Consider the following 26,851-nt stretch of genomic DNA (forward strand, 5'->3'; position numbering starts at 1 on the left):
ATCTAGTATAAGTGTAAAATACGCCGTAATATTTTATTTTCTTTACAAATTCAAAATGGCTGCGCCCGTAAGAATTGTAGAAGCATCTGATACGGAAGTTGCAGCAAAACTTTGTGCGTTTGTTGTAGAGACAGCCAACAAAGCCATCGAGGAACGTGGGCAATTCACTGTGGGGTTTTCAGGTACGAAACATCATCATGATAATGTAGTTATTCTTCTTGTCATTAAACAGACCACTTTACGATAGGTTTGTACCCAATGTAAAAGAGTTACTTCCCTTGTACCACAGTTTAGGGACATCAGTTAAAAATTTAAAATCTGACAAAAAATATGAAAACCGCTAATAATACATTAAGAAAGTCATCACAAATTGACAATAAAAATTGCTTAGATTGTTTGACTGGATTAATTTCAATTTAATCAATTTATTATTAACTCTGTCATTATGATCAGCAATAGATATATAGAATCTATATCTATATATGTCTCTACAAATATTGATCAAAGTGCTGAAGTACTGTAGCGCTAAAACAATAGCTATTGTGCATTTTCATCAGTTGACATTGTTTTACAAGTCTTTTTTTTTTGTTGGTATTGTATCACAAGCATGATTTCCCTTATTTTTGAGCAAGTCAATATTCAGTTCTCCCTGTGGTTTATTACTGTACTTTGACAGATATTAAATGTTTGGACCTGACCAATGCAACCTCACAAGTTAAGATATGTAACAGGAGAGGAGAAAATGTAGCAGCCAGACCGGGGTTCGAATCAGGGACCCTCCGAACTCTAAACGGACACTCTACCACTGAGCTACCAGCTGGTCGCCGATGATCGACCCTCCAGTTCCGCTACATTCCTCCCTCCTTTTTTCCAAGTCTTCGCCCCCGAAGACCACAAGTTCGAATATCCCCTTGCTAAGCATACTCCTAATGCTTTAAATAAGGGTAGGCAAGCTCGCCAATTATGTAACAGGAGAGGAGAAAATGTAGCAGCCAGACCAGGGTTCGAACCGGGACCCTCCAAACTCTAGACGGACGCTCTACCACTGAGCTACCTGGTCGCCGATGATCGACCAAGTCCAGTTCCGCTACATTTATATATATCTGAATAAAGATATATATCTATTTTAAGTTATCTTTATCATAAGAATAGTTATAACATTTTATACATAAATACAGATACCTGTATATAAAATAGTTTTGTTGTACAGGTGGAAGTTTAGCCAAATTTTTATGCAATGGTTTGCCGGGAAAAGAAACGGATTGGTCCAAATGGAAGATATTTTTCTGTGATGAGAGACATGTGACCTATTCTGACCCAGAATGTACCTATCAGATCTACCTGACAGGCCTAGTGAAGAAAGTTGGCATGGATGAAAGTAACATTTTTCCAATTAACCCAGATATCTCAGGTAAACATTTACTTACACTTTGATCATGCATCATTCAACAATAATGAACAATCATTCAAAAATCATTCACAGTCATTCACTATCATTCAACGATCATTAACAAATCAATCATTCAACTTGTTGTATAGCTGCTAAACGTTGTCATGTTCATTGGCCAGTAGACATATGGAATTCTTTGCTTTTAAGTGAAGTCAGTGATTAAATAAGGTAAAATACAAAACAAAAAACCTAAACGAAAGAACATTATTCAGTTAAGATTGATTATTTCAATGTCTGCCAGAAGACAATACCCTGTTTCTAAATCTAGAATTTGATGTCACCTTTACCGACATGATAAACCTTCACAGGTAACTTATATATAATTAGCATCTGATATGTACATGTATTCAACAAGTTTATAAATCAACATCATTAGTGATACTTAATGCAAGGTTAATAGCTGAAAATAGAATAATTCAAGCAGTTCTTGTCAAAATTTTAATGGTCATAAATTCTCAAGCGATTTTAATGTGAAACTTCCCAGCAAGGTACCAAGTATAATGCTTGTAAATCACACTCCATTCAGTTTTCCAGTGTGAAATCAAACTGCAGATACTATAGGAATTCTTTGTTGTCTGCCTGTCTAGTTGAGGAAGCAGCAGAGGAGTATCTGAAGAAGGTCCGAACTGTATTCCCAGGCGACAGCATTCCAAGGTTTGACATGCTGTTGTTGGGAATGGGTCCTGATGGTCACACATGTTCCTTGTTTCCTAAACACCCTCTGTTACAGGTATGTTGCAGTGGTTAGGTGTTCCCTAGATACCCTCTACTACAGGTATGTTGTAGTGGTTAGGTGTTCCCTAGATACCCTCTACTACAGGTATGTTGTAGTGGTTAGGTGTTCCCTATATACACTCTACTACAGGTATGTTGTAGTGGTTATAGGTGTTCCCTAGATACCCTCTACTACAGGTATGTTGTAGTGGTTAGGTGTTCCCTAGTTACACTCTACTACAGGTATATTGTAGTGGTTAGGTGTTCCCTAGATAACTCTACTACAGGTATGTTGTAGTGGTTAGGTGTTCCCTAGATACCCTCTACTACAGGTATGTTGTAGTGGTTAGGTGTTCCCTAGATACCCTCTACTACAGGTATGTTGTAGTGGGTAGGTGTTCCCTAGACACCCTCTACTACAGGTATGTTGCAGTGGTTAGGTGTCCGTTAGATACACTCTACTACAGGTATGTTGTAGTGGTTAGGTGTTCGTTAGACACTCTCTACTACAGGTAAGTTTTAGTCAATTAGATGTACTTGTTGCTGCCTTGAAGACAAAGACAACATTTAGGTATAACTGTAAAATCTTTTAACAAAATCTTCTCTTTAAACAAGAGGCCCAGAGACCTTATATTGGACATTGGGGTATTGACCTCAAATTCAAGTCACTAGAATAAATCTGCCAAAATATATCAAAACTCAGGTTGCTGTTAAGGCCCATGGGCTCATGTTTATATTACAAAATATATACTGTTAAAGTACACTGTAATGAGATAAGTGGTAATTTAACGAAGGAGAAATTTTCTCTCATTGATAATGATTAATTCATTGAAGTTTCATCTGTTACTTGGTACATTAGCCATCAGTGAAAGAGTGAAATAGCCCATAATGTACCAATGTATTGTCTTTCAGGAAACATCTAAGATAATAGCTCCAATAAAGGACTCCCCCAAACCACCTCCCAGTCGTGTCACCATGACCTACCCCATCATAAACAACTGTTCCTGTGCGGTATTTGCATCCTGTGGAGCCGGTAAAGCTGAAATGGTCCAGGTTTGTTCTGTTGATACCATTATTTCTGGTGCATTGGTGTGGCTTATTTCTGTCATCTAGGAACTATTGCCATTTTTGTGGAATAAAAGCAAGATACAGCCTTCCGGGAGCAGTGGGGAGGGGCACAGTAGTGACATAGTAAGGTGAAAGGATTCTTTAAAACAGTAAGGTGAAAGGATTCTTTATAACATTGTTTCAATGAAAGCTACAACCCACTCATCCTCCTTGTGACAAGGAATGGGCCTGTTATTTGCAAATACAGTAAAAGTGTCCATTATTAAAATATCATTCTTTAAGTGGCTTGAGGAGGGTGTATCATAGGTAATTGTTGAAATGATGGAATTTAAGATTATAAAAATATTACCCACCTTAGCTTGGAGCATGCAATTAAGTCAGAGGTTACAGATCAAAATCAATGACAATGTTTGTTTGATTGATTTTAGACATTTTAAATTTTCACTAATTCAAAAAAATCAGGTAAGTAATACAGACCTAATAGGCCTGTAATTGTTATATTGATTTCTATTAAATTGGATAGATCTAGAATACCTGTAAAATCTGATTGTATTACACAGCCCACGTAATGGCAAAAGCTATGAAAATTTCACATAACATTGAAATATATATCAACAATGTATATTAATGTATATTATGTAAACAGTATAAATTGCTTCCAATTTAACAGTATTTTTTACCAACAGAGAGTATTGGAGGGGGATGAAGAGGACCCCCTTCCTGCTGCCCGTGTACAACCCACTGAAGGCAAGGTAATCTGGTTCCTAGATAAGGCAGCAGCAGCAAATCTCAAGTCACAATGACTAGTGACCGAACAAAATAGGACAACTCTATCAAATAAACTCTGATAGTACAATAGCAACGAGGAACAACTCTATCAAACAAACTCTGATAGTACAATGGCAACAATGAATAACTCTATCAAACAACCTCTGATAGTACAATGGCAACGAGGAACAATTAACTCTATCAAACAAACTCTAATAGCACAATGACAAACAACTATATCAAACAAACTCTGATAGCACAATGGTAATGAGAACTTCATCTCTTCAGTGTCATTCCAGGTCATCTCTGGGAGAGCATGTGATTGAAAGAGTCTGGACTGATATACAATGTAGTTGCATGAATTGTAACAGAGGAAACAGTTGTTTTGGGTATTTTGTATACACCCGTTATAAAATTGGTTGTATTATGTTGAGGCATTGTCTTTTCTAGAACATGTTACAGATGGACTTTGTCAGCTCTTGACACAGAGTCTTTATATACATAACTTGTCCCTTGTCACACATTTTTCAAGAAGCTGAATTGAGTTAGCAGGATAAAAGATTTGATATGTATTTGATCCGTCATATATATACCTACCAGTACTATACTAGGTCACGGGTAATAGAGAGCACTGATTTCTGTTGGATCTCATTAGCTGGGAGTATAAAATTAATGTAACTGGGTTAGTTAAGTAACACAGTAAAACTTTCTTAAACAGGCTTGATAAAAATTTCTGCTTATCATTAAGTAAATAGATATCCTGTATTCAACATAATTCTATGTATTTTAAAAACCCTAGAATGATTTTTGGATACAAGGAAAGTTCCTCTGGTCCTATGGAATTTGTTATAAACAAGTTTTACTATTATTATATTTAAGTGGGTAAGTGGACTCCTCTCATGTTAATTCGAAAATATATAATATGCTATTTTACATATAAGTTCAAACATGTAGAAAAGCTACAGTGTATAATTTCTATTATTTACATTTAGCTCCATCTGAAGTTTGGTGGCATATAATGTTACCAGAATTCAGAAGTGAACCTCCTCATTTGACGAGGAAAACTTCTTCTAATTCATGTTCCCATAGCAATCTGACAATGTCATTGATTTTCTAGAAGTTACATAGAATTACTTAAAATTTGAGACATTTCCATTGTATGAAACTTGTCTGTCATTTGCTGTAGAACTGTTAAGTTGGGATAGAGCTGCTGGGAATTTAGTCTAGTATGGTGTAGGTGAAAGAGAAAGGTGCAGGAAACTATTAAAACTATTTTATAAACGGAAGAATAATATATTTAGCTTATTAATATAAATCCATTTTGATGATTTGTTACTGTATTTAGATTTACTGTATACATTATGTATTAGCAAATTCATAAGATATAGGCTTTTTAACCAGAGGTTGTAGAGGAAGTTTAGCAGCAATATAGTATAGGTATATTACTAAGTACATAGGTGTCTCGTGATAGGAAAAATACAGTTAAATGATTTTGATGACCAGGATGAAAAAGTCCCCAGTTACTCATGATTGCAGATACATGTAAGTACCCAGTATATATAATACTGTTATGCAATACTGTTTATCAAAATCTGATATTTTATAACATTTAAAAAGTAAGCTTATTTATTTGACAACAATTGCATGCAAAGCAAGTTATATCAACTAGATATAGGAATCATGCTTGGCCCAGATGGAGGCGTGCGGGGACTTACATTATGATCTGAACCACCATAATGGTGTGATCTCTAAATAATTCCTTCTAATCACGACTACATGCTTGATGCCTTGTTATTAATTGTGATGCTATGATTCTAAACATGATTATAAACCTGCGGCCCAGTTGTTTAAAAGGTGATAACGTAGCTTCATCATTTGACGAGTAAAAAATCACTCCTGTACCGTAACCTGTGTGTGTACATAGCTTCATCATTTGACGAGTAAAAAATCACTCCTGTACCGTAGCCTGTGTGTGCATCTTCCTTAAAATAGGCAGGTAGGAAGAGACAGGAGAACGCTATTGTTGTTATGCTCTACATTTTATATTTGTAATAAAAGTCTAACTGGCTGAAATAATGTCTTTCATTTTTATTATTGATCATGAATAAATAGTGCAGGTCATTTAGGTATGTTGCATAGATGTAAATATATTTACTAAATTTGTCAGCATTACTGTACATATGGCTGGGTTAGAAGATGACAGCTTAATTAGAACAAAAACATGGAACATAAATGAACACTCTATACTGGTAATCCACGAGTACATTTAAGATTATCGAAGAAAGTCTTACATGGATAATATTTTGTGGCAACCATTTTTTTCCATCTGATTTGTTATGCACCTGTGAAAAATAATTGATGTTTCCAGCTTTAGCGAAAAAAAATTCTTGAAAGTGATTTTGATGAAGTTTTGCTGGAAGAAATGACAAATTATTAATTCTACCAGATAGAGTTACTGTCAATGAGGAACTATACATACAACCCTGTCTGGGTACAGAATAGACATTACTGGTTTTACATTGGAAAGACATGGGTTTTATGTACTTTCTTATAAACACCTATAGTTGTCATATTTGCTTTACTACTAGGTATTTGCACATCTTCTTTTCTGAATATCTCCACGACCAACAAGGTCTTTGTTTTAATGAACACAACAAGACAACAATAAGAATCAACAAATTTATTTATTACTTCTTGAACACTGCAATTATTACACTATCAAAATATTAGTGGTGTTCATCTCCATACAACAAACGTAATAAATATTTTAATTTCATATTTTTATACATTAGTATTGAGATGTTACTAACTAGTTTTGATATTGCATCCTGGAAATTTAAAGAACACATAATAACCAGAGTTTCCTCTGGCCCAAAGGCCAGACACTTTGACAGACATATACTGATTTGTAACTGACCTATTTCAATATTGCATTTCTGGAAATGTAAATAACTTAGAAGTTGAGACCAGACATCTGTATATCAAAATATATAATGTCTGGTCTTTGGGCCAGATTATATTAAGGTTAAACATATTACTATTTTCATGTTGTTAATAATATAGGTATGTGTTACTATGTGTACCGTAAATGGCCTAAGGTATATATAACATGTCAAATAAGACATCAAGATAATAATTATCTACTACCATTCCATCCTATCATCAGATTAGTTATTGATGTTGTAGACATGTATAACGACCAGTAGTATTACATGTTTAACCTGGAATATACATCAACACTTAGACTAGATCTCACTATCAGCACACACTGGGGGGACACTTGTACCAAAAGGAAATAACAGTACCTAAAACTATCTCTCCAAACATGACAATAAATCATTAATATTGAAAACAAAAAATATGTTCTTAAATGATCCAAACAAAGACAAAAAAAAGAGGGAGAAATATAGACATTTAACAAACAATTCCAACACAATAAGTCTGGTCGTCGGGCATAGATAATCACTATTGGTATTGCATTGTACATGTAGAATCTTACTGTTAAAAAATAACAAAATCAAAGTAATCACTAGTACAAACGTTGAATTATGTCTTTTATAGTTTATGTCTTTCTAAACTGATCGTCTATTATCAGTATGAATTAAAAATTCTGATTAATCTATATATTTCATACTTTTAATATGCATCACTTAATACATGTACAATATCAATATTATTCTCTACGTATTTATAATAAAATACATTATATAATAAAATATAAATAAATTCTTCAAATATAAGATATTAAACATTTATCAAACCAAATGAGGCACATTTACAGGGTCATTTTTCCCCTGCTCACTCTCAATCATTATACAATGAAGGTTATTTTTTCGGAAGCCAATCATTTGTTCCCAACTTTTTATGTGCACTGATCAAACATACAGTACTTACACTCATGTGACACAGCACAAGACAAATATAAGAAAAATAACATGTACATCACAATAAAACACTCTTTTATTAGACTTACTATACTTATTTTAAGGGTTTGTCATGGTCTTGTGTTTTAAATAAAGCCACCACCAGCTGACTTGTAATTGTATCAACTGAGAAGTTATACAATGTATCATCAAATACAATGTACTTAGCGTTTTAACTCATGGTGTGAACTGTTTATCATCTATACACTACCACTATAACTGTGATCATAACAAAGTGACAATCCTCAGTTCTACCTCCTGAGCCAAAGAATCATGTTCCATTTATGCTATGTAAAGCTATGCTATCCAACTCCTATTAGAATCACATTTGATATGTGTTTTGATGATACAGATTAAATTGTCAGGTGTTCAACCTATGTCATGTACATGTATATGGCACATTCTAATTCTGATTGGGAAAAACAAAAATCAGCATCAGTCATGTATACTAAATTATGAGTTGGTCAGAAATATGTTCTTACATTAATATTTTATACCATGTTCCTGCACTGCAATTTTACACCAGAGAGTTTGTTGGTAACATAATGCAATATACACTACCCATACTTATCAACCTCCCATTTTTCCCTTGTTCACCGAGGGAACTAGATTAAGTATAATTTTATAAATAATAAATTAAAGGCAGTTATTTTTCGGGTCTATACTTTTCCCTATTTTTACTCAAAATGAGAAAATAAAATGATCATGAATTAAAAATGTCTTCACTGAAAAAATGGTTTTGTGGTTTTATACACCTGTTACATTATTTATTTCATTCACATTTTCAATAAATTCCTGAATCGCATGAGGTAAAACCTCCGTTTATATGAAGTGTCTACTTTCTGATTAAGTAAACAGCCTATATTTATTTATATCTATGCTTATATCAGATTACAACACAGTATTATCATTGTGTAACTTATCACCATTATCTGTGACCATACATCTAAGTATATATAAGTTTAATATTAAAAATGCAACATGAAAATTTTATATCAATTATATTTTGATATAACAGGATGAAAATGAAATTTATCACAGAAAATAGTTAATTTTGTACTTGGTCCATAGCTATATAGAGTACATGTCCATGAAAAGTACATACGTTATGAAATAACAATATAATTTTAATACCAGGGTGAAATACTTTCTGTAGAGGTGGTTAAATTTAATCCTGTTTCAATAAAACAGAAAACATTACAACCATCAGCTGTACAGTGCCAAGATTCATGTGATGATCTACCTTCCCCATATATAGGTAAGTAGATAAAACAATACTTAGTCTAACAGATGATAATGTTATCTCGTAATCTAGCAAACAGCTATTTATAGACGTCCATAATTAACAGACTCATACATTCACTTAACGGGACTTTCATTCCATACATGTCAGTAGGGAGGAAAACATTGTTGGATTTAATATGATGAATAAATTAATCTGTACTAACATTTTTAACAGAATTCTTTTTAAATTCATGATGTACAGAAAATTCAAAAGATTCGCATCAGAATTAACGATATGGTTTTAAATCAGCATGTCTCAGTAACATCTGAATGACATCAGATTTGTTTGTTTACCACACAACTTTAAGTCTATTTACTGATCCACTCCAGCACCTGCGGAGTGTAGTACGAGATGAGGATGTCTGCCCCAGCTCTTCTCATACTGGTCAGCACTTCCATCAAAGTCGTCTTCAGGTCAAAGGCTCCTGCTTTAGCACCATGGTAAAGCATAGCATATTCCCCAGACACCTGGTATATGGCCAAAGGATGGGTTGGATACTGAAAAGAGATATTTTTCTAGATCAGAATTTGCCTTCATTTCTTGAATTAAAATGTGATCATTTGTGCAATGGAAAGTTTTATGAAACTACACACATCATTTCAAAATGGCTGACGGTTTTTGTTCTGTGAATTAATTTCCTGCATATCTGATAAAATGACACATTGCATGGTTTTTTTTTCTGTTTTTTTTTTTTACCATGTATCGCTGTCAGTATACCTGGGGTACATGTCCTAATAGCATCTACCTTAATCTGTAGGTTACCCGGTACATTTGCCTTGACCATCATGACCTATTAATAAGTAACTCTATCTGTCTGTTACCTTTGTTTTGACCATTCTGTCTTAATAACATCTAAGTCTGTAGGTTGCCAGTATATTTGCCTTTACTAGCATGACCTAACTCTTTCTGTATGTTACCTTTGTCTAGACCATTCTGTCCTGATAACATCTAAATAATTAATAAAGTCAGTATGTAAACTTTGTCTTGACAATGCTGACCTTTTAACATCGAACTAGTAAGTCTATATGTTACCTTTATCTTGACCATTCTACCCTAATAACATCTAAACTAAGTCTATATACCAGTATGTTACCTAAATTTACCATGACCATCCTGACATTAACATCTAACTAAGTCTGTAAGTTACCTTGACCATCCAGACATTAATATCTAATTAAGTCTGTAAGTTACCTTTGCCTTGACCATCCAGACATTAATATCTAATTAAGTCTGTAAGTTACCTTGACCATCCAGACATTAACATCTAACTAAGTCTGTAAGTTACCTTTGCCTTGACCATCCAGACATTAATATCTAATTAAGTCTGTAATTTACCTTGACCATCCAGACATTAATATCTAATTAAGTCTGTAAGTTACCTTTGCCTTGACCATCCAGACATTAATATCTAATTAAGTCTGTAAGTTACCTTGACCATCCAGACATTAACATCTAACTAAGTCTGTAAGTTACCTTTGCCTTGACCGTCCTGACATTAACATCTAACTAAGTCTGTAAGTTACCTTTGCCTTGACCGTCCTGACATTAACATCTAACTAAGTCTGTAAGTTACCTTTGCCTTGACCATCCTGACATTAACATCTAATTAAGTCTGTAAGTTACCTTGACCATCCAGACATTAACATCTAACTAAGTCTGTAAGTTACCTTTGCCTTGACCGTCCTGACATTAACATCTAACTAAGTCTGTAAGTTACCTTTGCCTTGACCGTCCTGACATTAACATCTAACTAAGTCTGTATGTTGCCTTTACCTTGACCATCCTGACATTAACATCTAACTAAGTCTGTAAATTACCTTTGCCTTGACCGTCCTGACATTAACATCTAACTAAGTCTGTAAGTTACCTTGACCATCCTGACATTAACATCTAACTAAGTCTGTAATTTACCTTTGCCTTGACCATCCTGACATTAACATCTAACTAAGTCTGTAAATTACCTTTGCCTTGACCATCCTGACATTAACATCTAACTAAGTCTGTAAGTTACCTTTGCCTTGACCGTCCTGACATTAACATCTAACTAAGTCTGTAAGTTACCTTTGCCTTGACCGTCCTGACATTAACATCTAACTAAGTCTGTAAGTTACCTTGACCATCCTGACATTAACATCTAACTAAGTCTGTAAGTTACCTTGACCATCCAGACATTAACATCTAACTAAGTCTGTATGTTACCTTTGCCTTGACCATTCTGACATTAACATCTAACTAAGTCTGTATGTTACCTTTACCTTGACCATCCTGACATTAACATCTATAACTAAGTCTGTAATTTACCTTTGCCTTGACCATCCTGACATTAACATCTAACTAAGTCTGTAAGTTACCTTTACCTTGACCATCCTGACATTAACATCTAACTAAGTCTGTAATTTACCTTTGCCTTGACCATCCTGACATTAACATCTAACTAAGTCTGTAAGTTACCTTGACCATTCTGACATTAACATCTAACTAAGTCTGTAAGTTACCTTTGCCTTGACCATTCTGACATTAACATTTAACTAAGTCTGTATGTTACCTTTGCCTTGACCGTCCTGACATTAACATCTAACTAAGTCTGTATGTTGCCTTTACCTTGACCATCCTGACATTAACATCTAACTAAGTCTGTAAGTTACCTTTGCCTTGACCGTCCTTACATTAACATCTAACTAAGTCTGTATGTTGCCTTTACCTTGACCGTCCTGACATTAACATCTAACTAAGTCTGTAATTTACCTTTGCCTTGACCGTCCTGACATTAACATCTAACTAAGTCCGTAAGTTACCTTGGCCATTCTGACATTAACATCTAACTAAGTCTGTAAGTTACCTTTGCCTTGACCATTCTGACATTAACATCTAACTAAGTCTGTAAGTTACCTTGACCGTCCTGACATTAACATCTAACTAAGTCTGTAAGTTACCTTTGCCTTGACCATCCTGACATTAACATCTAACTAAGTCTGTAAGTTACCTTTGCCTTGACCATCCAGACATTAACATCTAACTAAGTCTGTAAGTTACCTTTGCCTTGACCATCCTGACATTAACACCTAACTAAGTCTGTAATTTACCTTTGCCTTGACCGTCCTGACATTAACATCTAACTAAGTCTGTAAGTTACCTTTGCCTTGACCGTCCTGACATTAACATCTAACTAAGTCCGTAAGTTACCTTGACCATCCTGACATTAACATCTAACTAAGTCTGTAAGTTACCTTGACCATCCTGACATTAACATCTAACTAAGTCTGTAAGTTACCTTGACCATCCTGACATTAACATCTAACTAAGTCTGTAAGTTACCTTGACCATTCTGACATTAACATCTAACTAAGTCTGTAAGTTACCTTTGCCTTGACCATTCTGACATTAACATTTAACTAAGTCTGTATGTTACCTTTGCCTTGACCGTCCTGACATTAATATCTAACTAAGTCTGTAAGTTACCTTTGCCTTGACCATCCAGACATTAACATCTAACTAAGTCTGTAAGTTACCTTGACCGTCCTGACATTAACATCTAACTAAGTCTGTAAGTTACCTTTGCCTTGACCATTCTGACATTAACATTTAACTAAGTCTGTAAGTTACCTTTGCCTTGACCATCCTGACCACATCTAAGTAGGCTAGGCCAGGCTTCACCATCAACATATCTGCTCCCTCGGCAACATCACGATCCTAAAGTCAACAAAACAAATTAATGTATTTATAGAGGACAATTTAATAGTGAAATAAAAATGTTATTGTAACAATACATTGTATTGTCAATCATCAACATTTACTGTATATAGACAGGTTTTCCCCGTCATATTTGCCTGGTTAGGGCTATTCCAGTAAATATCTAACCAATGAGAGAACCAGATTTGTCAAACAGGAATCATCGTCATATGTGATTTGATCCAATCAGTCCATGAAGTACTTCCAAAGTTAAGACACATTTTTCCTGCTCCCAACAGAAATAGAATATCTTTATTTCTGGAGTATCTTTCTTTAGTATATATTTTACAGGAATAGCCCTAAATAACAACCAATCACAGCTATGCTTCCAAATTATGATACATGCACACATGATGTTTAGTTTGTGTGGTTGGACCAAAAGAAACTGTTGGTTCAACCATAGACATCTGAACATGTGTATTAAGTGTATAACAAATGTGAGTTTTGTCTTAAATTTTGTTTTATTGAACATGTTTTGTCAATACACTTTTTCTGAATACATTTTTTATACCTAACATTTTACTATAAATCAATTTCTAATAAAACACTTAACTTACAAATAAGCATTGCGAAAGAAGACATTTCTACACCAACAAATTCTAACAGCATTACTTACCACAGCCCTTTCAGCTAGACCTACAGATCCGGGTGGCAACTGGTAACACTTTCTGTCTCCGTATGATGGAGCAGATTTGGCAGCATCTCTACAATGTGAAAACAACAGCTCATTGTTGGTGTCTCTTTTACAACAGAATATTTAACATCCATCACAATCAAACCCAAATATATTCATATTACATTTATAAACGAGTACCACGGGGCAGAATAATATACGACTGTCTAATGCCTAATAATGGAATATATGATATCTTGCTTTGAAATAAGATCTGAATCACCTTATGTGTGATTAGGTGGCATGCTAAGACCTTCAACTTTCACTAAAAGACAGTACTTAATTTGTATATAGTTTGCGAAATACGAGTATTCAAGAGTTTGAATGAACTTGATATCATTATTATAAAGCCTACCAAGTTTCAAACAAATCAGTAGAAAAATGTAGGGTATGAAATTTCCGTTAAATTAGGTGCGCTACAATAAAATATTCGGGTCAAAATGCTTCTCTGGAAAAAACAACTTTATTCCATAATCAAAAAGCCTACAAAAAGAAATCTGTCAAAAATGTAGCAGATCTCCAAACAAAGAAAAGTTTACACAGGATGGACTAACGACACCATAGTAATACTAATTAAATTCCCGTCAAACTAGCGACACCATACCACAATATTCCCGTCAAATTCGTGCAGTAAAATCAATAATATTTGAAAATCAAACACAGTACATCACTAAAAATAAAGCCAAAATTACAAGTGCAATCAATGATTGCGAAAGCTCCCCGGTGGCAGCAATCACACTATACATTCATTTCTTATGTATGTACACTGTATAAGCAGGTCATTTTGAAATTGTATGTCACATAATATCGCTCCTAGATCTCTAATGGATGTATAAACTAAACAAGAAAGGTGTGGACTTACAAGCTTTCCAAAAGTTACCCCCAAAATCTTTAAAGTGGGTTTTGGTGCCACTAGATGGTAAAATGCCAACGTCACTCCTGGACCTCTGATGAATGTATAAATCGAATTAGAAGGGTATGAGGTGCATACTCTTGAACTTACCCCCAAAAACTTTAAAGTGGATTTTGGCGCTAAAAAGGTTAAGTCCATAAAATGGTAAAATGCAAAAAAAATCACAATTTTTTTCTGCATGATTTTGCCATAACATCACTCCTAGACCTCTTATGAACGTATAAACCAAATTAGAAGGGTGTGAGGTGTATACTTTTGGACTTACAAGCTTTCCAAAAACTGATCCCAAAATCTTTAAAGTGGGGTGGGACACCGACGCCAACGCCGGGGGTACAGCATTAGCTTACGGTTACTTGTAACCGGTGAGCTAATTAAAAATGTGATGTAGGTCCTTTTTAGCAAAAAGGCAATCTTTAGGTTGTGTCTCTTATGTTTAAATACATGTACATCAGAATAAAGCTGATCCAATAAAACCATAATAAGTACTGTGTGTATATGTCGATCTGTGTCCTTACTTGATGACTGTAGTGGCCTTACCTGAATGGTCCGTAGAATGAGGAGGCAAACTTTGCACTGTAACTGAGAACTGACACTCGGTTACCCAGACCTTCTTTGTGAAGGAGATCCTTTATGGCCCCAACTCTCCCATCCATCATATCTGACGGGGCAATGATATGGCATCCTGTGAAACAGCAAGTTAATCAATATATAGACTTCTGCTTTTAAACAAATAAATCTTCTTTTGAAAGTTAATCAATAATAAAATAGATTTCTGTTTTTATTAAGAAATATTTTTTTCTAAATGTCATGTAGACTTACCTGGTTATGAATTACCAAGTAAACTTGTTCTCAATTGTCCTATAAACCTGATTATAAACTGTCCTATAAACCTGATTGTAAACTGGCCTATAAACCCTGATTATAAATTGTCCTATTAACCTCATTATAAACTGTCCTATAAACCCAATTATAAATTGTCCTATAAACCTCATTATAAATTGTCCTATAAACCCGATTATAAATTGTCTTATAAACCTGATTAAAAATTGCCGTTAATCTGATTATAAATTGTCCTATAAACCTGATTATAAACTGTCCTTTAAACCTGTTGTAAATTGTCCTATAAACCCAATTATAAATTGTCCTATAAACCTCATTATAAACTGTCCTATAAACCCAATCATAAATTGTCCTATAAACCTCATTATAAATTGTCCTATGAACCTCATTATAAATTGTCCTATAAACCCGATTATAAATTGTCTTATAAACCTGATTAAAAATTGCCGTTAATCTGATTATAAATTGTCCTATAAACCTGATAAAAAAATGTCCTATAAACCTGATTATAAATTATCCTATAAACCTGTTGTAAATTGTCCTAAAAACCTGAATATAAATTGTCATATTAACCTGGCTATAAATTGTCCGATAAACCTTATTATAAATTGTCCTATTAACCTGATTATAAACTGTCCTATAAACCAGATTATAAATCGTCCTATTAACCTGATTAAATTGCCATGTTAACCTGATTATAAATTGTCCTATAAACCTCATTATAAATTGTCCTATAAACCTGATTATGAATTGCCCTGTTAACCTTATGCTTTTCTGTCCTAGGTAATATTACTCACCTGCTTTGGCGTAGGCTAGTGATATCTCTGCCAGTCTCTTAATGCTGGCCTCATTATCCAGACTTCCATCCTCCCTCATCACACCTGAAAAAGTAACAATTTTATAAACTTGACTATATATCTACACCTAGTCCAAATGATCCTAACTACCGGTATCTATTTGCTTCAGAAAATATGCCATGGTCAGGAAATAATGAACTGATTGTCATGAAAAATGGCATAAGTGATCCTTGCACCACCATTTTCTTTGTTGCAAAACATTACTATGCCTTTCCATGCTAATTTTCTTGTTATCTTTTTGGAGATGCAATTTTTGATTATTTCAAAATAAGGACTACAAAATACCACAGCTCTCTGAAATATTTAGTGGTAACAAGGATAATTATATCTTAGTTGACAAACTTTACCTACAAATGAAAAAAATAATTTTGGGGACGTTTTGATTTGAATTGCAATTTTTAGAAAATATTTTGTGATTAATGAAATCATATAACCTTTCTTGTAGTGATAGATTGTGATACACCATAGACTATAGAAGAATAAAAACATTACCTTGTCATGAAAATAAGAATATTACAAAACGATGCCTTTTTTTATCACCTAAAGACGCGTTATCTCCCCTTAATATTACATCACTTGCTCTGTCGTTTTTCTGGAGTCACAGACTAACATGGCTACCGACTCCAGCAAATGTATCAGGGCTCACAGGGGAGATAACTCTGACAAACTGTACTCAAGCGAAGGTCTGACATTGAAAATATTTTTCTTGGAAGGTAGCATTTCATATCACATTCATATACATGTACTATAGATAATGGATTATAATCCAGTGAGAGTTATCTACTTCTTGTGTATTGTCTCTAAAGATTCAATTACCCAGCCCATCACCAGCTGATACGCTAGTATGGCTTGCTAGTGTATATAATGTTTGGTTTTGACCCTTTCTCTCCAGGTATATTAAAATACAATAGAAATGCAGTTCAGTATACTGTACAGGTATAGTTTTATTTGTTACGAAAAAGGATTGAGCAACAGGATTGGCCTATATAATTAGTTCCCTCCATGGCTTCTGCCATATCTATAATGCAGTATACTCACCACAGTGGCCATGGCACGTGTAGGGACACAAACACACATCACAGGCTATGAGCAGATCTGGGAAACACTTCCTCAGCAGACGAGTGGCCACTATAGCTGGTGTACTTTGGGAATCAGCAGCCGTACCAACATTGTCCTGTAATGATTACCAAGCATCATTCAAATTTTTTCAAAATATATTTCTTGCTGCCAATGTATATAGGAATGCTCCAAATATTGTATATCATTCAACATAATCAATTTTTCAACCCCCACCCCTACAAATGTTCTTAACATATATTTCATAGAGATGAATTTATGTTAGACTATTGATAATATGGGACCTTAGAATGACATAGAGTTATTTGTGATTACGTGGCATTGTACACTTTTACATAGTTTAAGTCAAACTTTGTTATCTTAAACTCTGATAATTGAGAGGCCTTGCTTAACTGACAGTGAAAATTATGTTCTGACAGTAAAAATCCCATATAAAGTACACCTCAAATACTCAGAATACCTCAAGGGTATCCTCAACCCCACTGACTTCAACATGACAAGGTTCTACTGTATTGTACTTAGCAATAACCTGTGTTGAAACAGTCACCACTTACAACTCTTTATCACAATTTCTATGGATACTGATCAATACATATATATACATATACATGTATATATTTTATTTTCTTGGAACTATTTTCATTTTTACATATATATACATGTATATATTTCATTTTCTTGGAACTATTTTCATTTTTTAAACAATCACAAATTTATATGTATCACACAATATTTGTTAACATGCCTTTCTGATTTTGCTGGGTACGCCGAATATTAAGACAGTCTTTAATCCATTCTTGACCATTGGTTCCAATGCTTCCTGAAGACGATTGACTCCATACCGTGCCTGGCCTGGCATACTGGTGATCTCCTGAACGTCATCATCTTCATCTCTGTAATCACAACAAATTAATTTTAATACAATTACCACAAAGTGAAACATGTGCATCTGTACATCATTTATTCTTTCCATGGCTAGCACCTTGGGTTCACTAATGTAGTAATGAACTGTTTAACAGCATCATTAAATACCATTAAAATATATATGGCCAAATGCTTGTGATCAATTCAAGGTCAAAAATTTGTGTATTGAAATACTGCCACTCCTTAACATGTTTTGTCTTCATTATATATGAGATATTACAAGAAAGGGGGGGGGGGGGGGGCAATATATGAAAAAATAAGCATGACAATGTTGGAGTTTGACTCCAAAGTGACTGGTAAATGTGTTGTTGACCTTGATTTATTAGACAAGCAAACAAGTAAAAAGAGGTTGAAGTTATCTGACCTTTGACCTTGACCTATAAAATAACTTCATGTAGTCCTTGGATCTGATCAGGAGGTTAGGACGATACACCAATGACACTGTGATGGTACAAATTGTATGACTTTAATATCTAGATTTTCTGTGATGAATAAAACATTCTTCTGATGAAGCCAATGATCAGGACAAAATCTTTTACCTAAATTTATGACATCATATAAACTAACATAATAAAAAATAATAATCATCACTATCATTAATGTTTTGGATTTGAAACACTTTAACCAAATGAGCTGCATCCTGATATTCAATGAGGCTTTTCTGTCTTCTGTAACACTCAGCTATTATATAATCATAGCTAGCCAGGTAAACAATTCAAAAGTTCCTGGAATTACATTAATTTATAAATTACTGCTGAAAATATAGTGGATATTTAAAATAACATGTATAACTAAAAACAGACTATATAAATAATCTTTTCTGCTTAAAATATTGTTAAAATCTTTTCTAACACATTTAAAAGTTAATTATTTCACAATTTCAATGAAGGTTTGCCACTAATGAGTATCAAGTTAGAACAACTGTTAATCATATTGCTCTAGTTATATGATCAGTCGCTATATACTTCAGCAAATCCTTAAACTGGTTTGGAAAGCAGTTGGTGTAGAATTGTGTTACCTGATATACTTTGTGAAATGACATGGACCATGCACCTTATCAAAGCTTATACAGGTAGCATGTCATTTGTGGAATAGCTTAAGCTTGTGGTACAAGACAACTGCATACGTATTATCATTGAGAAATCACAGGTTAAAATCTTAGGTTGATAAGAGATGGCCCAAGGGGAAAATTATTTTATCCATAATAATATCCTTATATCTTGATAATCATCAATTATATTTTCTTTTTAATTATCTGATTTATTTAATGGCATACCTACTAGGCATGTACAATGTACTTTATGACTTAATTGTTTGAAATAAATATTGACTCAAAACAAATAACCTCAAGCAGCGATTACCGACAAACATACCTTACAGGTAATTATATATAAACATGTATACTGTTGACTCTGACGTACAATACTGTGGCAACATTCAGTTCAATTTTTCATATACATTAGGCAATAAAAATAGGACATGTATTCCAACTATAAACAGACTTTAAACAAATTTTTTTCCTTTCTATTTTTGTTCTAAATCTTACAGGAAGTGCGATCAAATTGATCACGATCACAGAGCACCTACTAGCTAGGACATGGCAGAGCATCTATTTTAGCCACTTAGATATCCGATGCAATGTACGTAAGGTTGTATGCATGCTTCAGTGGATGTATACATCTATAAATTTTTATTGGAAAAGTCATTAAAGCATGTAAAATGACACTGATACATCACACACATCAAAATGTGGGTCTGTATACCTGGTACGTGGACCTGGCTGATTGGCTGGTCACAGAACATCCGGCAAATCTAAGTTTGTTATTATTGTAAACATCTCATGTGTGGTATATTACAGAAACCCAAACTTCCCTCGATATATTATAGTACTGGTAAATGAAAATGACATAGGTAACTTGATCGTGACTAATCCTGTTGCTGGTACGTGACTCAATCGTGGGAACATGTATGTGATAAGAGGTTTAATATTGCCTAAGGCTACACAACTCAGTAAATATTAAATACTGTATATTACAACATCATTATCACTATCTCACATCACCATGCCTTAAAGTTTTCACTTCCAGGCTGATAGGTAATAAAATACATAAGCTTCTTGAATTATTCTTAGAACTGTTTACAGTTTCAAAAAAAAGGTGATAACATGTAAGAATATATATGCAAACAAGTCTAGTTCATACAGGATTTGTTATTATAAATCAACAAAAAAATTTAAAAGATCAGTTATATTACTGATACCTTTTAACATAATTTGTATGGAACATATAGCTTATGATTTAATATATTTTTGTTAATTTGTATTTTAGCCATATAATTAATTATTTACTCTGGTATACCAATTCTCTAATAAACCACAAATATCTTTATGTAGATCCGTTTGCCAGTCAATGATGTATAATGACAGACACATATATACACATTAATGTGTGACTAAAGATGATAATTTGATGACAAATCATTCATGTCTGATTAAGTGGTATTTTACCGGAGGGCAGAATGACACTTAATGTGTTTGTGACAGTACTATAGACATCATCACAGTCATTGACGTGGACACATAGGAAAAATAAAGTACAAAACTGATTTATAATGCTGGTATATACGTACAACAAACTGAAGGAAAACAACTCAGGAAAACAGTTAACAAGATATTCGTAGTGCTTGTGAATAATAATTGTTCCTTAATTTTACCACACCAGAAACACTTGATGGTAAAAAGATCGCACAATAAAAATTACTGAATGACATATACATGAATAAATACAGGAAGGGGTTCAAGACACTAACTAATGTACCTGTGTTTATATCAAATTGTATCATATGGCTTTACCACTTTGAAATTGTAATCAACTGTCATACTGAATCATACACACACTTCATAAATTACTATAAACACTTTAAGACGGTACCTGGTATGTCCTAAATTCTTTTAACTTGTTATTTTTGGGCCTTTGGTATAATCAGGACTAAAATACACCTGTACACTACAACTGAGACTGAAAATGTACTTTGTTCAGATATACAGTGTAATTAGCAATGCAAAACATTCTTGTTCAATTTATTTGTAAGATATGTCCATGCTGTATATGCGACTGGACTGCATGCATACCATCTTGGACCAATGTGAATGTATTCATCCTCATCTTATATACATTTGTATATATAATTAATTCATTATTCTGCAATCTTTACCAGGTGATTTCCCAGATCATATCAGACATCGTTTTCTTTCACCTAATAATTTATTTACAATGTCTTTTACTAGCTTTCTGTTCTGAATAACAGTTAGTTAACAACATGAATCAAGTCTTTTACTTTATATCTTCAAATAAAGATGGTTAGTTATTAATTGTATGTGTGTTTTGTTTCGGGTGCACTTTGCACTGACATCTGTAGGAACTCTTCCATAAATTAAATGTGACGAAAACTTGTGTTCCAGTGACTTAATTTGCTGAAGGAAATTGAACACATAAAGTAGCCAAACATTTCACATGAATTATTTCTTTGAACACCATTTTGACAGTCAAAGATTTTTCTCTTGGAAAAAAGGTAGGGGCGCCCTTATTAGGTCATATGCGGTAGATAATATTTATGATAATGGACACAGGCCATTGGCTTCTATATCCATATGTAAATATCTGAAGATTTAGAAAAAGAACAAAAATGTTGTCCTATTTATAACCAAGCTCCAAGTACATGTATAGTGGTGAGTATCATAGTCCAATACATAAACACAAACTTTTTCATCCTCTAATAAAGTAAAAAGAGAATTTGTAATTAATCCTTGTTTGTGTTGTCTTGACATAATGTTTAATTTTTCTTCAACATGAAGTGTCAGTGAACAAAATCTATGCATTCATCTGCTTTGGTAATGTCCTATACACCCTGCCTTTACGGCCTTGTGGACACTCAAACCCTAGGCCTCCTATTCGTGATTTTACTGTGACAGTATGTATATTACCAAGTATAATCCTCCTATATGGACACCACTCATGTTACTGAATTTTTATACAAGTACACCCTTAGATCAGAGTGGGATAGACACCCCTCATATTAGTATGATTTGACTACATCATCCAGTAACTGTTTCCATCGATGAATTGGAGTACTAGTGCAATTTGTCATGGATATTTGAGGACAGGATGGAATTAAGTCAATTTACATGCCTCAAGTATGTCAACAAATGATAAATCATACCAGGGCATCCAGTAGACCCTTGAGAGTATGTTTTTGACTCCCGAAAATGAGATATGACTCTTGGGTTTGAAGGGACATGTCTATTTGACATATGTTTTGACCCTTCAGATTTCTCAGAAATAGTGATTTGACTTCTGAAATTACTAAAAGTCAAGGTTCAACTGGATGCCCTGCATACCAGGGACATGTGTCCCTGATCATTCTATATTTGATCCCCTTCCACTTCATTTTTACTGTACATGTTTAAGGGGCCAAATAGACGCATGTTAGATATATATACAGACTCTTTTAGTTTTTGGTATAATTTATCATTTGTCGACAAACTTCAGACTTGTACTGATCATGAATTTATGCCATCCTATATAGCAGCCCGAGTTTTCTCTTGTGCTTTGTGCAGACAAGGTGACAGGGCCAGATAAAAAAAACTCTTGCTACCTAAAGTAAAGATCCTGTCCTCACTACACCTCAGTACATATTCTACGCATTTTGTGAATTGGTGAACATGGAGAGACCATGATTTAAAAGTTGTCGATACAATTCTAAACTCTGTAATATATGTGCGCATGTTACTTAAACAAATTCAAGATCAATAACAGCATAACCACTCCCGACAAATATAAAATTGTCAACAAACTACTGTCATCTGACGTAACAGATGTGTGTACACCGGTCACGTTTTGACCTACAAAATGTTTCGAGTGTTTCTTTGGTTATATGCGAAGGAAAGAGAAAATAGTCTATCTTACGTGACAAATATGGGGTAGATGAGATTCTCCGCACAAATGCTCGTGTTAGCTGTCTGCCATGAACGTAATACTGGGTGGTGATAACCGCTGTGAAGAACTGTGTGGTTAGCCATGTTTCTTCATCCAAATAACCTTTCCGACGTGAACTTTGCACTATGACCAGTAAAGACACGTGGTTCCGGTAGGGCTGACGGAAAGAGCCGAAGATACACGATTGAGAAAATTAGTTTCCTGAAAATGGTTAGGACCTACGAATTTCTTTTTCGCTTTTCAATTGAAGAAAATATCAACATCATTGATGGGGGAAGTCTTTGATTAGGTTTTTAGACATCTAGATGATAAAGAAAATAAGAAAATTACGTTTCAATTTTCTTTGAAGTATGATATTTATCTCTTGTGTAATAACAGAAACATTCTCCTATCTCTCTCGTATTGTCAGTTTATCCACCGTTCGGAGGTAGAATCCATCCCTCATATCAAACCATTAAGATGTATATTAATCCTTGCATTCACTCACCCACCATTGAGAGGCACTGGTAGTCCACTCTGTCACGCTTCCAAACAGACAGATGTAGTCCTCCCACATACAGATGTAGTCCACCCTGTCACACTCCCCACCATTGAGATGTAGTCCACCCTGTCACACTACCCACCATTGAGATGTAGTCCACCCTGTCACACTCCCCACCATTGAGATGTAGTCCACCCTGTCACACTACCCACCATTGAGATGTATAGTCCACCCTGTCACACTCCCCACCATTGAGATGTAGTCCACCCTGTCACTCTCCCCACCATTGAGATGTAGTCCACCCTGTCACACTCCCCACCATTGGGATATATAGTCCACCCTGTCACACTCCCCACCATTGAGATGTATAGTCCACCCTGTCACACTCCCCACCATTGAGATGTAGTCCACCCTGTCACACTCCCCGCCATTGGGATATATAGTCCACCCTGTCACACTCCCCACCATTGGGATATATAGTCCACCCTGTCACACTCCCCACCATTGAGATGTATAGTCCACCCTGTCACACTCCCCACCATTGAGATGTAGTCCACCCTGTCACACTCCCCACCATTGAGATGTAGTCCACCCTGTCACTCGACCCGCCATTGGGATATATAGTCCACCCTGTCACACTCCCCACCATTGGGATATATAGTCCACCCTGTCACACTCCCCACCATTGAGATGTATAGTCCACCCTGTCACACTCCCCACCATTGAGATGTAGTCCACCCTGTCACACTCCCCACCATTGAGATGTAGTCCACCCTGTCACACTCCCCACCATTGGGATATATAGTCCACCCTGTCACACTCCCCACCATTGAGATGTAGTCCACCCTGTCACACTCCCCACCATTGAGATGTATAGTCCACCCTGTCACACTCCCCACCATTGAGATGTAGTCCACCCTGTCACACTACCCACCATTGGGATATATAGTCCACCCTGTCACATTCCCCACCATTGAGATGTATAGTCCACCCTGTCACACTCCCCACCATTGAGATGTAGTCCACCCTGTCACACTCCCCACCATTGAGATATATAGTCACCCTGTCACACTCCCCACCATTGAGATGTAGTCCACCCTGTCACACTCCCCACCATTGAGATGTAGTCCACCCTGTCACACTCCCCACCATTGAGATATATAGTCCACCCTGTCACACTCCCCACCATTGGGATATATAGTCCACCCTGTCACACTCCCCACCATTGAGATATATAGTCCACCCTGTCACACTCCCCACCATTGGGATATATAGTCCACCCTGTCACACTCCCCACCATTGAAAGGTGTTCATCCTCTCACACTCCCCAACATTGAGACGTAGTCCTCCATTTCACACTTGAGAGGTAGTCATATCCTCTCACTCTCCTCACCATATGAACAGCATCGGGCCGTTAGAGGACATTGGCCAGAATGGGTACAAAGTATAGGTTTGATCTGTTTATTATCATTTTCTTAAACTCATTTCTTTATGACAACAGGAGTTATTTTTCTTTGGCATTAGACAGGGTTACTTCCCTTATAGCTGACGAACTTGAGCTGCAAGATCTGAAACATATATATATAACGATATACTGAAGTGTATATTTATCTTTTGTGAGCTGTAAGTACATGCTTTTGATGCGATATCTTCACAATATAATTTGCAATATTTCGTGGATGGGTCCAGAAATTTCGAAAAAAGAGTAAAATGTATGTAAATGAGTGGGGGAGGTAAACACGCGTCTCCTATTTATTTTGGGAGTGATTTAGGCCTAATGTATGGTAGATTGTATGATATTTCGTCTGTTTGCTTTATTGCAGTTCCCAAAGAAACCCCAACAATAAAAAAATCAGAAAGTCGTCAAAAGTGAAATAACAACAACAAAGTGAAGAGACGAAATTGTGTTGATCATATTAAAGTCTACCATTTGTACTACTGCACGAAGTCGCGGAGGCGCAAAATCCTCGATGGCTACTGGTATCTATACTAAATCAATTTGGGCATGAAAATAAAAAAGTTATGGATTAACATTACCAGTGTTTTTATTGTTGTAAGAAGATAGATCGCGTCGAAAAATAAAGTAAATGTCAAACATCCACAAAAAGGAACAGACATAATCACACGGTTGCGTTAGTACATATGTAGCTATATATATATATATGGGGCAAAGAAGTAATTCAAACAGTGTAAACAATAAGGTTTGTTAAATTTTCGAGGCAATCCGCCCCTTTATCAAAACACAAAAAATCACAAATACAATCACATAATATATATAAGAAGTACTGGAAATACAATATAATACAATAAGAATAATGTATATATATATATATTGGTATTCAAACATGCCGACTGAATATACAATAAAATATATCTATTGGGAATGGTATGTCCCATCATTTTGGCTGTGTACGTGTATCCTCCATCCAGAGATTAGCCTAAAACTCCGGGCCTGTAGACAGGTACAGTCATACAAGTGTTTATCTAACAGGTGGGCATGCTATTATTTTAGATGTTTTAGATTACAATGGAACAGGTATGGTTTCACAATAGATATCAAATTAAACGAGATTTTCAATTTTCAATGAGATTTTATTTCACTCAGCCACACTTTGTGTGAAACAAGAGGTCAGAGACAGATATGAAATAGAAAAAGTATGTATGTTGTTTCAAAAACGATTAGTTGATATCCCCATAATGATTACCTATATAATACTCGTTTGTAATTCAAACTGAATACATGTATGTCATCACCATAATAAATCGATAAGTATCGCAACATTTTATATAGCTTAATCATTTAGTAACATCAGTAACTCACAAAAATATAAATAAGCATAAATTCAAACTGAATATGTAATATCATTATAATAAACTGGTAAATATTTTAGATATCACTATGCATAACAATAAGTTATATAACAAAATGATTGGGTGACATCACCAATTCATAAATTAATTGGTAAAGAATTAGTGATATCACCATTTCAAAGCGAATATGTACATGTATATCACCTAATCGTTTTAGTGTGCGATCGTTAGGTATGATGAGAAGTACATGTGAAACGACGTCCCGTAAAACTGTCTCCTTCTATTTCCCTATAACCACTATACGAGAATGGTAACACTCCATCACTGATAATTCAATTTACATC

The 26,851-nt window shown here is 34.9% G+C and overlaps 2 protein-coding genes across 2 annotated transcripts; one reads left to right on the forward strand and one right to left on the reverse strand.

The window, feature by feature from the left end:
- The first annotated feature begins 40 nt into the window (after positions 1–40).
- Positions 41–6,073, forward strand: LOC117321494 (6-phosphogluconolactonase-like). The gene is made up of 5 exons (XM_033875910.1): positions 41–182; positions 1,211–1,411; positions 2,038–2,180; positions 3,077–3,217; positions 3,919–6,073. The coding sequence occupies exons 1-5, from the start codon at positions 56–58 to the stop codon at positions 4,033–4,035; spliced, it is 729 nt and encodes a 242-aa protein (XP_033731801.1). The 5' UTR covers positions 41–55; the 3' UTR covers positions 4,036–6,073.
- A 592-nt stretch (positions 6,074–6,665) lies between these two features.
- On the reverse strand, positions 6,666–23,340 carry LOC117321492 (delta-aminolevulinic acid dehydratase-like). Its single transcript, XM_033875909.1, has 8 exons — positions 23,186–23,340; positions 18,043–18,190; positions 17,259–17,394; positions 16,161–16,244; positions 15,061–15,205; positions 13,554–13,641; positions 12,812–12,898; positions 6,666–9,705 (listed from the first exon to the last, which is right to left on the reverse strand). Exons 1-8 carry the CDS (start codon positions 23,296–23,298, stop codon positions 9,517–9,519), a joined length of 990 nt encoding a protein of 329 aa, XP_033731800.1. The 5' UTR covers positions 23,299–23,340; the 3' UTR covers positions 6,666–9,516.
- Positions 23,341–26,851: the final 3,511 nt, after the last annotated feature.

The sequence above is a fragment of the Pecten maximus genome, chromosome 2, assembly GCF_902652985.1.
Source record: "Pecten maximus chromosome 2, xPecMax1.1, whole genome shotgun sequence".
Lineage (NCBI taxonomy): Eukaryota > Metazoa > Mollusca > Bivalvia > Pectinida > Pectinidae > Pecten > Pecten maximus.